The sequence below is a fragment of the Amphiprion ocellaris genome, chromosome 14 (genome assembly GCF_022539595.1).
Source record: "Amphiprion ocellaris isolate individual 3 ecotype Okinawa chromosome 14, ASM2253959v1, whole genome shotgun sequence".
Lineage (NCBI taxonomy): Eukaryota > Metazoa > Chordata > Actinopteri > Pomacentridae > Amphiprion > Amphiprion ocellaris.
In genome coordinates, this window is record NC_072779.1 from 6,349,852 (window position 1) to 6,363,787 (window position 13,936).

Here is a 13,936-nt window from a genome sequence, read left to right on the forward strand (position 1 = left end):
TATGGCTACAAGTAGAGAGAACTTCAAAATGTTTTTGTGCTGTATGACACGGTTTAAATGGAATATATCATTTTAAAAAAAGAAAAATTAGTTTTTCATATATAAATAAATGTCTTTGAATGGTGGTTGTAGTTAGATATTTTAATACTTCCATTTTATAAAATTGCTTTCCATACTTCTCCCCTCTGGTCTGCAGTTCAGCCTAATTTTTTCATCAGAAAAATCCCAGATGTTTTTCATGAGACTATTGGTTGCAGAATAATCACTAATGGCTTAATTTTTGTGTAGAGAAATGCAGATTTTCTTTCCGTTTTTTTTTCATTCTGGATACACTAAATGGTTTATTTTGGTGAAGTTTACAATGACACATGTAGACTAAAATTATATTAATAAAATGTTCCAATTTTTAGCCAAAGTCACATGTGATTAGTTCAAGAATAGCTGGAAAGTTGAAAATCTGATGATTCCTTCTGTTTTACAGTTTCTGATTCTGATAAATTATGTAATTTTGGTGATTTTTAAAACTATAATTGATGACCTTCACAGGTTTTGGGGTTCAGTGGGTTAAAAATATAGTTTAGGCTACAAAAATAAAGCAGCTGTTTCACATTTTTGACACAGGTTTTTGCAGTACCTTATTCTTTTGATCGCCAAGTCCAATTGCTGCGTCATCCACAAAGATCGGTTCCCACATGGAGTCGTGGCCATCGAGATCCCTTTGTTTCATTCTCGCATACAGAGTATCATCTCTGCCAACTACATTCCCCACAAGCCACTGCAAGTGCAATGAAAACAACAAAATTTCTGCAGTTTGGTGAAAGGGTTTCATTTTCGTGGGAGGATAGTGCATGTTGGTAACGATGTAAATTTAATGAAGTATTTAGATTCTTGTGTTTAGAACTGCAAATGCTTATGGATATTAACTACACAGTTTACAGGATCCAATTTCTGTCTTGCTATTGAATAAAGACCAAAACACTAAACACTCTGTAGAGAATTTAAATGACTTTAGTTTCATTTCCTTCCTTTGGCTTCACTTGATGTCACAGGATATTTACGTAGCCATTTTTCTGCTCAGCTCTCCTCTGCATTTTGCACTGAAAATATATTAGCAGTCCATATGCAGCCATCTTATGATGCCCATTTGCATCTCTGCTAGCGAGCATTTAGTTAATTTCCGCTGAGAACAGAAAATGGAAAAGTGAATGCAACACTTTCTTTATCATGACAAAGAGCCAAGTGGCTCAGAGACCCTCTTTCTCTGTTTCAGCTGGCAACGTGTCACATTTGGCTTTCAAACAGGGATAGTACAAGCTTATTAGGTTGGCTTTACTTAGCACAGTGAAGGCAAGACACATTAGGTCAACCCTCCATTTGAAGTGGTGACATTTCTTTTCTTTGCTTGTAATTATTCTAAGCTCCTTAGACAGCTTTGTGAATAATTAAATTAAGATTGCACTGCAAAGTAAAGAAAACATGTGATTCCATGAATCCAGAACAAAGAAAACTTCTTTAGCTTGGAAATATGAGCACATAGTAGAGGATGTGCTTGCTTCTATGTAGATTCTTCTACACATTTGCAGTTATTTTTTTTCCAAAGATGATGTTCATTTTGGCATAAACATATCTTTTCTAGATGTAAGTTGATCTATAGCTGCCAAACGGTTACCTTGTTGGGATCCATCCTCATCTTTTCATTGTTGGCTGTAGCCAGCTTCTCAGCTGCTTTTTTCTGGCGCTGAGGCCCCCGACCGAAGAAGATGTAGTTTACCAGTGCGTACTCCAACAGAGCCATGAACACAAACACGAAGCAGCCCATGAGATACATGTCGATGGCCTTCACATACGGGATTTTGGGGAGAGTTTCCCTCAGGTGGGTGTTGATGGTAGTCATGGTCAGCACCGTGGTAATCCCTGGTGGAGAGAGACCATATTACAATGTGCTGGAAGTGGAATAAATAAAAAGTTAAATGTAATAACCTCAAATAAAAGGGGAAAGCACAAAGTTAGATCTTATATTTTTCTTTTCTATTAAATGAAATGCTCCAACCCTGACTTACTGTACTGCTACTGACTGAATGTGTGACAGTTTTAATCCTCCTGACAGCAAGACATCTTTGTGATCAACTTGATGCCATTCCTGTGCTTGATTAGGCCTGCCAGGATCAATGAAAATGAAGGGCTTTACCTCCATGACTTTAAAACATGCTTTGGGAGACAAGGTAAAAGACGTGCACTTCAAGTGGTGCTGCAATTTGAAATTCAAATGTCAACCTTGATCTTATTCATTAGTGGAGAACTCCTACTGAGAAAAGTTGTAGACAGTTTTCAAAAGCCTCACCCAGCAAGCTGTGGCAACATTTGCTGTCAGATTGACTGTGCATATCAATGCGTTGAGATTGTGCTTATTATGAGCGGCACGCTAACTCTTCCTCACAGTGATTCCATTTCATATTTTTGTCATTTTTAGCAAAGCGCTGGCTCTCAAACACAGCGTGCCTCCAACAGTGTGTCTGTTATCAATATACAGGAATTATAAATGGCATGAGAAGCCAGATTGTAAAGCTTTATTATAATTTTTCCATGCATGATTAAATAATCGCATTCAGAGCTCCTATAGCGCTCGCGAATCCTCCCACATGCACCTGTACATTCCAGTCTGAAACCACACGTCATTATTTAAGGCAATTGCTATGGAGAGTCAGTAAACAATTACTAAATTATAATACATCTGTCACAAAGCTGTCAGGTGACCAACGCTCAAAATAGGATTCAGGCAATTTTCCCAAGCTGCTTCTGCAAAAAGCTTAACAATAACAACAAAGGATTGCAGCACACAGTGGCCATGTGATTCAGCCATTATGGGTCCATTTTAATGCCTGAAACCAGGTCAGAATAAAGTGGCGCCTGAATCTGGTGTAGAAAGGGGGGTGACCAAACATTTCCCAACTCTGTTGAACTGCCTCCATTATGGAACATTATCTTTTTTTTCATTAAATCCCATGCATGCCTTCCCCCTGGATCACTAAATGCAGCTCAGTCGTCAATCAGCGAAATTGCCTTGTCGACTAAAGCGAGGGATGGGTAGAAGGATTGATGAAGCCGGGTGGATGGAGTTGGGTTAAAAATAAAAAAAAAAGGAGACAGCGAGCTTCTGATAAACACAGAGAAGCTCAATCCAAACCTCACGGGCTACAAGGGGGTTTACATAATCGAGGATGCCTTGGGGGTGGGGGGTGGGTGGGTGGGGGGGGGGATTGTGACTCTGGAGAAGCACAGAGGAGTCAAAGTGGAAACAAGTCAACCTGGTCATTCATCATTATACCTCAGTGGACTAAAGCAGGACCTGATGGATATCTGACCCTGTTAACACACACAGTGATTGTGAAAGAGGGTTGCATAGCATAATGACAGGAGGACAAATCACACAGCAATTAATACAATAAGAGGTAAAAATGGGAAGACACACAATGAAAACTGGAGATCATTAGAATTAATGAACAATGCATCTATGTTCACCTTTGTATTTGATACAGCACCCAAGCTGCAAAACTAATGTTTATTCCCCACATTTGTCACTGTATTCATTGTTGTATGTGCTTCACCTAGAGCCACTCTGGCAGCAGAAGCATCATAGTTGATCCAGAAGGAGACCCAGGAGAGGATGGTGATGAGGATAGAAGGCATGTACGTCTGCAGGATGAAGTACCCGATGTTTCTCTTCAGCTTAAAACTCAGGGACAGCCGAGGGTAAGCACCTGTAGGAGAGGAGGAGACAGGATGAGAAGATAACTGTTAGGTGTGAAATCTGCACAATATTCGCCACATATCAGCCGTCCAGGACATTGTGTGCTCTGATAATTCTTTAGAGGCAACTCTGCCTTACATTGCATATTTTGGGATGTGTGCAGACATCGGCACAAGTTCATGGTTTCTCATGTTCCACTTCGGTAGATCTATGGTTAAATTTAGGCAGCGAGAAACTTACTTGAAAGTCAGCCTTGAGGATTAAATGCTTCCTGGGCAGAAAGGGCAAGAATACAAGTTTCTGAAGTTGAAGTCAGACACTTTTTACACCCAATTATTAATCCCAGGTTCAAAATTCATCACATAAACAAGTTCAAACGTTTATCATGGGTGGACACTGATGTTTTTGATGGAATGAATAAAAACTGTAAAATCTGTCTAAATTTGCATGAATCTGTTTGCAGATCAGTTTGACCAAGTGCTTTCAGGTGTTCATATAGTTGCACAGATTCAAAATAAAAAACAATGTCATAATGTTGTCATAATTGATGTTATTCTGTTTGCTTGTTCTGATTGGCTTGTCAGGGTAAAAATGAGCGGTCCTAAACCTTCCAGTGATGAAAGAGATAGCGCCAAAGGCAGAAACAACAAAATGAGCTTCAAAAGACTGAAGGCTGAAACAAGCTTCCTCTCCAAGGAAAACCTCTTAGGAGAGTTATTCATCTCTTTCTTTTATAGGTCTACGCTATGCAATATACAACTTACATACAAGTTATGTTGCTAATGTGGCTCTGTGGATGCCAGTGTTGGTCTGCCAATCCACAACTGTGGTCCAGTCAATAACATTACTGTTTCTTAGTTTTCTGTGGATTTCAGCACTACGGTTTAATACAATATTGGAAAACTGATACTACACTAAGTTGTGAAGCTGTCGACTGCACTTTTTCAGCAGCCCTTTTTTCTTTATAACACTAGATGTTGATGACAAAAGCAACTATGCTCTGAGCTTCTCAGGCTCATCTACAGCATAATAACTAGACCTTGGGTTGTCTACGGCAAACACACTCAGACAAAAAGCCATGTGAGCTGTCTCTGCTGAACTGAGCACTCTTCAGATTTACCTGTTTCCACTGCTTGTGTTTATACACAGCATTGCTGGAGGTTTGATGCCTTGTCTGAGGATTTTTTTTGGGCTCTATTTGAAAAAAGCCCACGGTAGGGTTTTGGTAAAAAGTAACTTTTATCAGCACACACATTTCTCTCTTTAGGGAATTGGCTGTGTTTTGGTTTGAGTTGCATAACCAAATTACTGCCGGATTGGACGGATGGCACCATGAGAAGAGCTGCAATGCACAGTTTATTGAAACATCATGCAGAAGAAGGATCGAGCCATTTTTAATGAACACAGCTGACAATCCACCAGGCTCATCACTTAGATCTGCGATTTCAATTAGCTAATGTTAACATGAGACACGGGGATGATCGCTGAAGTATTCATGAAACGAGGAAGCAGCCTGGGTAGAAAATAACAATAGGGAGGCCCAATGGTGCATATTTATTATTCATAAAGGCAACAATGACATTGCTCATCCTTGGGTTGAAACATGACACTTGCATTGGAGAAATGCCCAGAAAGTTCTGCTGATGTTTGCATTTCTCAGTGACCCCCAGGATGGTTCCTGCATTCTGCAACAGACAGCACTTTAAAAGGGAATCCCCCATCTATTGTATCACTGTATAAGGTAGTACAATCATGCACACCGCAGGGAGATAAACTTACTTGCACGTTAATGGTATACAAACACACGCACAACTATAGTCCTATCCTGGGTAAGCATTATGTTATTAACAGGTTTATTTGGAATGTGTGACCCCTGCAGACAAAAACAAGCTCTCACTGGTAGAGTCTCTAAATTTATTTTATGTTCTTATTCAGTAGCTACCCCAGAAAGTATATTCAGGAGAACCACGGTCCCGCTTACAAATGCTCGCTTGCCTGACAAATTCATGAATATGAAAATGCTGAAGAGATGAATATTTGATTGTATCAGGCAGCATTCTTTTTTTCTTTCCTTTTCTTTTTTTTTCCACTGCTGCTAAATAAGTCATGGTGTCTTCTGTCTCCCAGGACAGAGATTCATTCAAAGGTTTGTATATGTTTGCGCATTTGCATGGCATTTTGCGTTTCTGAAAATTAATGCACATCACTTTTTATATCAATAAGACCAGAGTCAGTCAGTATTTAGGAATTTACCTGTGGAGAAGACAACATTCTTGGAGATGAGCTTATGATCCACGATGGAGAACTGGGGCAGTTCAATCTTGTCCACCCCAGTCACAGCGTTATCTCCTCCTCGCCAGTAGAATTCAATGTCATCTGTAGTGTAACCATCTGGGAGAGAGAGAGGACAGGAAACAAGAATTGTTGAGGATTGGTAAAAGTCTATACATGTGTTCATAGACACCAGCTGGAAGTACCAGCTGGATCTCGTGCATTCCTGCTTATTAACAACTGAGAATGAACAGGTATGGATTTTAGATTCTGTTGACAGCAGACACAGTATTTGGTCTTCGTAAAAGAGTACCTTTTTGAGCGTTTGTCCGTTTGGACACACAGTATTTATGCATTTGTGTGTTTCCAACCTCTATAAACTGACGTAGGTAGTGCAGAATTCATTTCCTGCACCTTTACTTGCTCTCTATAGGTGCTAGTGAAATTAAACTATAGACTGGGCAGATTCCATCACACTGTCAAGTAGAAGCCATGTAACAAGTAATCAGTTAATAAGAACATAATTTTAATACTATTTTTTGTGCCTTGACACTTTTTTAAGTACCAGCACGCATTCATTTTTATTTATTAACATCCATCTATCCATCCATCCATTTTCTTCTGCTTGTCCGGGGCCTGGTTGCGGACGCAGCAGACGAAGCAGGTCATTCCAGACGTCCCTCCCCACAGCTATGCTTTCCAGCTTTTACTGGGGGATCCCAAAGTGTTCCCAGGCCATACAAGATATACAGTCCCTCCAGCGAGTTCTGGGTCTACCCCAGGGTCTCATCCCAGGCAGATGTGTTAGGAAAATCTCCAAAGGAAGTCTCCCCAGAGGCATCCGAATCAGATGTTCAAACCACCTCAACTGGCTCTTTTTGACGCGAAGGAGCAGCAGCTCTACTCCGAGTTCCCTCTAGATGCCCGAGCTTCTCACCCTATCTCTTCTTTTGGTCACTACCCAAAGCTCATGACCATAGCTGAGGGTTGGAACGTAGATGGACTGGTAATTCGAGAGCTTCGCCGTGTGGCTTAGTTACCTCTATGCCACGACTGTTTGGTACAACGCTCGCATTACTGCTGACACCACACCAATCCTCTTGTCCATCTCTCACTCCATTTTCCCATCACTCGTGAACAAGATCCCAAGATACTTGACCTCCATCGCTTGGGGAAGCAACTTGCCCCCATATTTATTAACAATATTTTCTAATCAGAATTATCCACATATGTGTTCTTGACACTACTTGAGCCTCATCTAATAGCTTATCATGATAGAAACTTTAGAGAATAACTGTGTGTTACTTTACTCGACATGCGTACAGCTGCCTGGTACGATCGCAGTTTACAACGGCTGCTATGTAACCCCACAAATGTTGCGTGTCTTCTCAAAAGCCATCTCAATTGAGCAACGCACATAGCGATGTCTTGCTACCGCATCCTCGGCAATAACTGCGTTGTGAAAAAAACATGTGAAAACAATAAATTATGGAATAAAGTTAAACATATAAGATGAGGGCAGCCCTCGTGTAGCTCAATATATGAGTCAACTTTACTATGTTTTGTCCCTTGAGCAACTAAATGATTAATACCAAGAGTGAGGATGATTAAATAACAAGGGTCGGCATCCATTTTCATCGCTAAAAACTCAATAAAATCTGCAAAGGGACAAGAAGCACATCCATTAATATTAATCTGAACCAAAGCTGCTCCCTCATTTTGGCCAAATCAGTAGAGACATGGACAGCAAAGCGGCCAGTGGGCAGGAGCAATAAATGATTGAGTAACACGGTACTCTGCAGTTGTAACCGAAGACAAGCCCTGTTAAGAAAACGTCAAGAACAAAAGTAGAAAATCTTCATTAGACCGTGAAAGTTGGCTCTTGCATAAACCACTGCCTACTGTCTGCTCTGGTGAAGTTGTCATGTCTGCTGACTTCAGGGCATAAGAGCATTGGTCTCAAAGAGAGCAGAAGAAGGAGATGAGACGAGCACAGACAGGAGACAGCTGGAGTTAGAGGAGTGATGCACTATTAAAACCAAGCAAAAACTGCGAAAAACTCGGTGATAATAGCAATTTTCAAGGTAATATCTATATAATAAGGCTTAAAACTCATCACTACATAACCTTGTGTTTAAATGATTCTTTTTGAGGCTTCCTTGTACCCAAGAAAAAGTTGGTGTAACAATAAAATGCTGTGGAAGAATGTGCAGAAGACAGACTTAGCTTTTCAAATTGATGCCATCATTGCTTTTCCAATTTGACATAGTTCAAAAGGCTTCAGAAAAGACACATGTGACATTGTATAGTACATCACAGTTAGGATGCCATATTTGGTTTTGAAGAACTAGCAGATCCACATCACTAAAGTGAATCACAACGAGCGTATCAAGGTGTGGAGTTGCAACCCGCAACTGAAAATTGTAGTCTTACATCAGAAAACTAATAAAGGGTTAGGGTAGTTGTGTGCAAATGCTTTTTAGGTAACAGGAGGAGGTGGATTAATTCAAAAAAATCATGTATGTCTTTAAGCATCTCAACATGCAACATAGATGTCAAATGTAATGTTTGCAACAGTTGAGGGTTTGCATGCATGCCAGTGATTCTTCTATTATTATCATTCTAGTGTATATTTCATGGCATGCATGGACATTGGCACACTTTTTTGTATTATTGTTGTGTGAGACAAATACTTGCTGATGATGGAGAGATTTAGAAGTGAATTAACATGTTTGATTTGCATGCACAGGATGTGTGTGTGTGTGGGGGGGATGACGATGAAGACAGGGCCGGGCCGGATGACACATGAAAGCATGTTTGATAGAACAATTTCAGGGAACTCCCACGCTGGTTCATTGATTATTGCATAAACTATAGAATGTCACAGCACACCTCCTCTGGTTTCCCTGCACACACACCCCCTAGTTGTTCCACGTTTGTCTCGGTTCCTCCCACCGCCTTCTCCACATTTGATTGCACTCCTTCTCTCCTCTTGTCATAGCTACCATTATGTGTCCATCCATCTTTACCTTAGCTCGTCCTCTCCCTCACCATCCCCTGCTCGCCTTAATTAAGACTTGTGTGACCTATTTAGTCGCTGTGCATTAATAAGGCAGACTCTTCAGTGGCTGTCTTCAGCACACTCTGACATCTCCTGTTCCTCTTGATGCAAGTGGATTTGGCTGCACACTGTGCCTCTCAAAAATCATGCATTTCCAAAACACCCATGTGCAGAATAGCTTAGCTACCATCGTCACCTCGCATAAGAGATAATCAATAAAATCTCCAAATGTTTTCCAAAGGGAAGACATTTGGAGGAGGGCTGGTAAAATGAGATTACTTCTTCTAGCAGTTCCAGTAAAAAAAAAAAAAAAAAAAAGGCACATCCATTTTCAACCAACTGCAGACGATTAAATGTTTCTCTACTAAGTGCAGAGTATCAGGAAATTCTATTAGTCGGGATAGGATGAAATAAAAGCAGGTCAGGTCAGGGGGAGACAGAGGTAACTTAATTTTGGATACATTTCTTAAGTGATAAAACTGCAGCAGAATAACCTCGCTACTTCCGATTTAAAATTTAAATTTTGAGTCAATGAGTTCAGTCCCTGTAGATCCTCAGCAGGGAATGGAAACCCCTTTTATTAGTGACCTAGCAATCTTTCCTATTATATTACTACTGCAGTCAAATGTACACAAAAAACATCAAAATAAGACTTATATTGAATTTAACACAATCCTTCCCCCTGAGGATGAACTCTTTCCATTTTCCTTCTCTACAACCTCAAAACCAAAGTGTCAGCTTTTCCAACAGCACATTTCAGGATCTACTAAATGATTCCCGATGCACTTGTATGATCCTGGTGGGACAAAAACCTTTGATTTTAAAGAGTTCATGGTCTTTCCTCTGGCAACTCAGGACAGGCTTTACATCCTCACTACAGCATGCAGAGAAAAATGTACAACATTGGTCCAACCACAGCTTCTGCATTGTGGGGTATAATGGATGGATGGATGGATGGATGGATGGATGGATGGATGGATGGATGGATGGATGGATGGATGGATGGACAGAAATGTGCAAAAATTGTTAATATTTACAATAAGGTGCAAATTGGTGGAGAGAAATAGAGTATCATCTGAGTACACACTGCAGTAAAATAGTGTGTTAAAAAGTGCAAAAAGGTGCAATGTGAAACTAGAACTAATAATAATGAGTATATAGGACTGGTGTGGTGCATGGGTCCTGGTGGGTCCAGGATTATTGGTTCATTGCACGGTGACTTATTTCTCTCATAACAAACTGCCAACACACAAAAACTACACTCAGACCTGCGTATAGTACACATCTACAGCACAGAGGAGTGGTTGTGCAGCATGGTTTTAACTACAAACATATCAGAGTCATTTAAATATTACTCTAATCTTCTTATTTTTGAGCATCCTCTTATCCTTTCCACCCAACTATACTGTTTCTACGTCACTGAGGCTCACTTGGCAACTTTCCCTCACTTTGCTCTCGTACGAAACTTACTGTGCCACTATGTTTGGCACAGATAGATTGCCCTGATTTCCATCATTCATGAAATTAACTGAGAGGAACAGACACAGTGAAAGGGAGGAAATAGTAGAAAAAGAAAGACATGATCTTTAGTATGTTTGTTAACTATGATAAAATGGGAAAATTCTTGACTATTCAGCAGCTTTAGATGCAAACTCAAGCGCTCAGTATGACAAAGGAAAAAGAAATATGAGTGTGACAATATGTATTTTAGGCTGGCACAAAGGCTTCTCTTATGGATTCCAATGTCTGAGTGAGCTGGCAGGCCAAAAATAAATGAAATTGTCCACGATAACATCAGAGGAGATAGCAATACAATACTAAAGCTATTTAAGTGGGACTCTGGCATATCTCCCTGAACAAATCTGACTCCGGGCCTTTTTATCAAGCTTATGAAATAATGTCTCAGTTGATTTGTTTTAATGGGCAAAGAAGGATTTTGGAAGGAGATAAAACAGTGGCTTTGATATTGCTCTGGGCAAAACATAATCAGGGATAACAAAGGTTTTTTGTTTTGTTTTTTTTGCGGCTATGAAACGTCATATACCTGTAGTGACACTAAAAGACTAACAGCCACAGTTGTTGCAATGACATATGTAATAAAAGTCATGCAAAAAACACTAACAGGGACAAAAACAATCCTTTTATTTAATATTCTTCACATCTGTAGCAGTTTTTTTTTTATACCATTCACTTGCAGTTACTGTCAAAGATGAATATTTTAAATTCACAATATATCACAACGCTGAAAATGATGAATCAGTGTACCTTTTCCCACCACTCCCATCTATTTAAAAAAATGACACTGAGGTCCTTAATGAAAAAACATAATATATAAATATTATTTTTTACTTTCAATGACTTTTCTCTTCAGATCTACATCAGAAATGATCAGAATTACCAAATATTCATTCATTTTTCAGGATTTGAACCCTTTAAATGCCAGTTTGTTTGCATGAAGCTGCTACAGTATAGTATTGTACAGCAAGACTTTCAGAGTATATATTAACCATTTATTATTTTATGCTGTTGTATGTAAGCTGCTGAACACTTGAATTTCCCTTGGGATTAAGAAAGTATCTATCTATCTATCTATCTATCTATCTATCTATCTATCTATCTATCTATCTATCTATCTATCTATCTATCTATCTATCTATCTATCTATCTATCTATCTATCTATTATAATTAGACTATGTATCTTAATGAAAAAAGAATGTAAAAACTATTAATACTTTTTTGATAATCACAAGTTGGGAAGTGTTTAAAACCAACATTAAATCTGATGAATTATTATTAGAGATGTCTGATATTGGCTTTTTTGCCGATAACCGATATGTCAATATTGTCCAACTCTCAATTTCCGATTCCGACATCTGCCGATATCGATACCGATATATGTGGGCTTGGAAATAATTCCAAACCACAGACATATTGTTAGTCAGGCACAGCGAGCTTGTTACTGCAGCCACACTTGTTTACACGCTTCACGACACAGTTTGATGATGTGATTATTTCTGTGCCAGTAAATGCTGGCGAAATCCAAGCATTATTTTGCCTGTTTTCATGATAGGCAAAAAAATCGATAACGATATTGACCGATATTACATTTTCATGCCAATATGGAGCGGTGGGCCGATAATATTGGACATCCCTAATTATTATTTTTCATGATGTGTAACATTTTAAAAAAAATGTTACACTCGGGATCTTAAGGACAAGAATGTCCTCATGCGCATGAGGGTTAAAACTAAATTCAAGTTGAGGTAACTTAATTAAACTGACTTGATAACTTAATTTTCTTTTCCCTTGAGTTGAGGATTTTACATCCGCTACCTTATGACTATGACAGTTTCAGATGGTTAGGACTTTCAATTAAAAATACCTTTTTGTAGATTTTAGAGGAAATGCTAATTCCCATAACTCAGTGTAATATCAATCCATTACTTTTTTTAAGTGCGCCAAAAAGCCCTTCAGATTAATTAATTAATTAATTAAGCACAGACGGAGCCAAGTGTGGAAAACTTACACATGTTGTGTCCACTGAAAACCTAACCACATAGTTCGGCCTAACGAGACGTGTCTTGTTTACATTGAATGGTATAGGAGACCTGAAACTCTTTCGACAGTTTACAGGATTAAAGGCATGTCGGCTTAATGCATTTGAAAAGACAATTTGTGGTGCATGAGTAAACACAGACACATAAAGACACTCATGCTTGTACGTACAATACAACACATCCTCTTTCTCGCGCGTGCACACACACACACACACACAAATGGACGCTTCAGATCAACCCCCACGACAACTACTCGCCCGCCTCTCGCCCTCCCCCACGAGCCGAGGAGGCTACTCCACTCTTAAATATGTCTCAGATGAATTTTTGATTTCGCCAAGTTCAAAGCCACTTTTATGTTATTCCTGGTGTCGTAATTAAAAATGTCTTCAAACTTTTGCAGTACACACAGCGAGCTGCAGCTGACTGCGTGCCTGGATGGGGACGGAACATCTAAAGATAAGATAAATAAATAAGCCACGCAAGCCCAAGTGTAGAAACCATTCACACCCCAGAGGATGTCTGCTGGTTTCTAAAAATGGGCTCTGATGAGCACAGATCGCAACAGAGAGATAGAGAGTGGAAGTGGCTCTGTCCATATGATGTGGCTCGCTGGTGCAGAAAATGTAACTGTTACTTGGCAGAGATGCTGTAATGAATGATAGTTTCATTGTGAGTGCGATATCAATTTTAATGCGCCTTTCACTCCACGTGCAGAAATAAACAGATGCGTGTTTGGCTGTTTTGGCATGCATGTTTGAGGATGTACTGGCGACTGTAAGTTTGTGTTCGCCTTTTTCTCGCAATGCTTTTCAGAGAAACTTCACTCAAAGTCTCTATTTTGCTGCCTGCTGAAGAGCATTTTACGGTCATGAGTATACTAAGTTAAAGTAGCTGATCCAAAGCTGAAAGAAAAACACTTCTGTGCAGCGTTTAACGGCTGAGCGACCGTAATCTTGTCATGATTTATTGAAAAGGTACACAGCTGCTGTTCTTGTGAAGTCAGTGTTTTACTGTAATCAGCATCCAGCGAAGGCAGGGCTACTCCACAGCAGCACATATATTCTACAATGTAAACTCCATTACTGTAACAGTGACCCACAACATGAGGCGGGTTTAACCTTTTTAAATAATGCAGGGAATGGTATTTCCTAGCGCCAAGGTAGAGTCTAGTGTGACCTACTATGCTGGCTGAAATGCTGGATTACACATGCATCATAAAGATGGAACTAATGCAGGGTGATGCAGCTTGACTTGCAAGGTGACAAACCCAACCCCTATCTGCTGCTGCAGCTGCTGCA

General features: G+C 39.7%; 1 protein-coding gene across 1 annotated transcript in view; it reads right to left on the minus strand.

Moving 5' to 3' along the window:
- The window catches only part of LOC111575939 (gamma-aminobutyric acid type A receptor subunit beta2), a 67,910-nt gene that overhangs the window by 5,801 nt on the left and 48,173 nt on the right, over nt 1-13,936 (minus strand). Inside the window, exons 6-9 of the mRNA XM_023281381.3 lie at nt 6,002-6,139; nt 3,606-3,758; nt 1,670-1,914; nt 635-775 (exon numbers count right to left, since the gene is read on the minus strand). Coding sequence (XP_023137149.3) covers nt 635-775; nt 1,670-1,914; nt 3,606-3,758; nt 6,002-6,139 — 677 coding nt within the window. The remainder of the gene's footprint in view (nt 1-634; nt 776-1,669; nt 1,915-3,605; nt 3,759-6,001; nt 6,140-13,936) is intronic.